Below are 3037 nucleotides of genomic sequence, written 5' to 3' on the forward strand. Positions count from 1 at the left end.
CCGGGAGAGAAACATGTTGTCATAAAAAGGTTTGCTCTATCTAGCACAGTAAACCTTTCTCTGCTCTCTTTTTTTTACCTATTCTGATATCGGGGCCGCCAGCCGCTGTCAGAGTAAAAAAAAAAGACAGCATAGAAATTAATAAATAGATTGCTATTGGCTATTTTACTTTGCAATAGCCAATAGCAGACTAGCTATTGCACCCGTCCACTGCTGCTGTCAATCAGCAGAGGTGGACCTGAAGTTCTACATCAGGTTCTCCTCTGGTGATTGAGCAGAGGGCGGGTGCAATAGCTAGTCTGCTATTGGCTATTGCAAAGTAAAATAGCCAATAGCAATCTATTTGCAACACCAGCCCTTGCTCAGTATACTGCGAGCTAGAGCTCGCGGTATACTGAGACGCTGCAGCCGAAACAGATCACGACAATTATGTCTGGATCCGCCCAGCTGCGTAAGTGACAGCTGGCTCTGCCTATCTAGCGGCAGAGTCAACTGTACCCACCCCCTCCCCTGTCCGTTCCGCCAGTCAGCGCTAGAGGATCGGAGCGGGGAGGGGGGAATCCAGTCCCTCCCCTGTCACGGCTCTCTGCCATGACAGGATCGAGAAGTGAGCGAACGCCGGTATGTTTTCACTCACTTCCTGATCTACTGAGCCGACCTGTGACAGTCTCATTGTCACAGGTCGGCTATAACTATGAGGTGAGTGAAAAGCACTCACCTTATAGTTCTCCTTTAACCACTTGCTGCCCGGAGCAATTTCTTACAGTTGCGCACACATGATAAAATCTAAATTTTTGGCTAGAAAAAAGCTTCAGACCCCCAAACAATTATATATTTTCTGAAAGCAGAGGCCATGCAGAATAAAAATATGCTAGTTGCTATTTTAAGGGAACCTTAAAATGTTTTTAATGTTTTTATGTTACTTTCATTTTTACAATTTTTTATTTTTACACTCAGCTCTAATGCTATCACATAGGTGCTAAAAAGTCCCCTATGTAATAGTAAATATAATTTATGGAGACATCAGGGGTCTTTCATGCCCCTAATGTCACCTAATAATAGTAATGTCATACTAATTCCCCACTCGACCACCAGGGCATGATGTGGGCGCTTGCTTGCGCTTGCCAGGTTTAAAGATGGCTGCCGCTACTCGCGGTGGCCATCTTTAAAAATTGAATGAACAGTGGAGACCCCCTGGGGACACCAGAGATGGGCCCCGGCCTCTTCCGGTGCTGTGGGGACCCGGCCGCCTCCACCGGCTCCTGGCCTGTCACTTGTACGGCTGATATGTAAGGTTCACGGGCCCCTAAGGCTGCCTGGGTCCCTTACATCACTATCGGCCGTACCCCCCTGACAGCGGCCCTGCCAGGTTAGCAGGGCTCTGTGGGGTCTCACCAGCCTTGTAAGACCCCACAGAGCCCTGGTTAAACCAGGGCTCTCTAGGGTCTCAACAGGGATCTATGGAGTGAGTCTTACCAGTTACCAGAGCTGCGTTTAACATCGATGCTTTGCGGGTCGGGACCGAGTCTCACCATCCTGTGAAGGGCGCATCTCGCGGGCGGGAGCGTGCAGGACTAGCTGGTGCTGACCCCATCTACCTCTGACGATAAACTCCGCCCTCCCAGCCAGCTTGAGATCCTCGTGCGGTGGATGGGAGGGGTGAGGTCTCTTCTCATTGGCTGGTTGGGCAGAGCTCCAGCAGATGGGACGAGTGGATGGATCGAAGAAATGGATGACCTCTCAGCCCTGTCGCTGTCAAACTGAGAGTCCGCACCCCCTGCACCCGCCCAGTGACGCCGCTGGTCACCGGATCTCCGATGGGACTCCCGGAAGCCAGCGGAGAGGTGAGTGTTTTCATAACTGATCAAAAGAATTTTAATCGATCAAAATTTTTAACGATTAATCAAGTAATTAATCGTTAATTTCCGCAGCCCTAGTAACAACAGAAGAAGGACCACCTTGCATTGTTGTCAGTGTCAGAAGGGCCCTCTTAAATTAGTAGGTAGTGGGAAAGGGGCCCCCTCACGTTGGTGTCATTGGGAGAAGAAGGGGCCACATACATTACATTAGAGTCAGTGAGAGAGGGGCACCTTTTAATTGGTGTAATTGGGAAGAGGGTCTCATATCAGCAACCAGTGATGGAGCCTCCTTACATTAGTGGTTAGTAGAACAGCCAGCCCCGCTTACATTGGTGCCCGTGGATTATCTCCCCCACTTGAATTGTTTCTCTCTGTTTTTTTTTTTTACAGATATTTACGATTACATGGTTAAAGAATGTGATACTCATGACTCTTGTGATGGGGATTATTCCAGCCCTGACCAAGAGCCTGTCAAGCCATACTGTTGTGAAACAGATCTCTGCAACTCTGCCTTCAACAACGTGATGTCCCTGGGCACCGCTGTCCTCCTGCCTCTGGTGTCTCTCTACCTCTCTCAGTTCTGACCTGGTCCTGCACACAAAACAGCCTTCAAATGACCAGAGGTGTCACTATAAATCAATGAATAACCCTCCTAACCCTCTTGTCTTGAATTGTATTGTAACTGCGCCATCTCCCTTATATTGTAAAGTGCTGTGCAAACTGACAGCGCCATACAAATCCTGAATAATAATAATAATTAGGGATGCACCAATACTTTTCGAGTACCAATGCCAATACTTGACATTTTCATGAGAACTACCAGGGTTGCAGCCGGGACCTGGCTCTGGCGCTCCACCACTGTCCTGAAATCATTAGTCTGTATTGTTTTAGAAAAACTGTCACATGACAATAAACAAAAATGTATCAGTACTTGTATCTGTGAGTACTTGGGCAAGTATCAGTACTCGTACTCGCAAAACTGGTATCAGTGCATCACTTATATATATTTATTAAAACAAAATCCTACATTAAAACAGAGATGTACAAATCCCAGGAGCTCCGTGTGCTCCTTACAAATGACAGCTGCCTCCTAACTTTTGAATTTTTCTCTAGTCTAGTCCTGGAGCTGGAAAAGTATCTTTACTTGTCCTTGTACCGAGTACTGTACTTGGGATCGG

General features: G+C 47.5%; 1 protein-coding gene across 1 annotated transcript in view; it reads left to right on the forward strand.

The window, feature by feature from the left end:
• Positions 1–2443, forward strand: part of LOC108793754 (lymphocyte antigen 6G-like) — a 7643-nt gene extending 5200 nt beyond the window's left edge. Inside the window, exon 3 of the mRNA XM_018564778.1 lies at positions 2250–2443. Within this exon, the coding sequence (XP_018420280.1) occupies positions 2250–2443 (194 nt within the window). The remainder of the gene's footprint in view (positions 1–2249) is intronic.
• The last annotated feature ends 594 nt before the right edge of the window (positions 2444–3037 follow it).

Source organism: Nanorana parkeri, unplaced genomic scaffold (assembly GCF_000935625.1).
Source record: "Nanorana parkeri isolate BGI_ZX_2015 unplaced genomic scaffold, ASM93562v1 scaffold780, whole genome shotgun sequence".
NCBI classification, from domain to species: Eukaryota; Metazoa; Chordata; class Amphibia; order Anura; family Dicroglossidae; genus Nanorana; species Nanorana parkeri.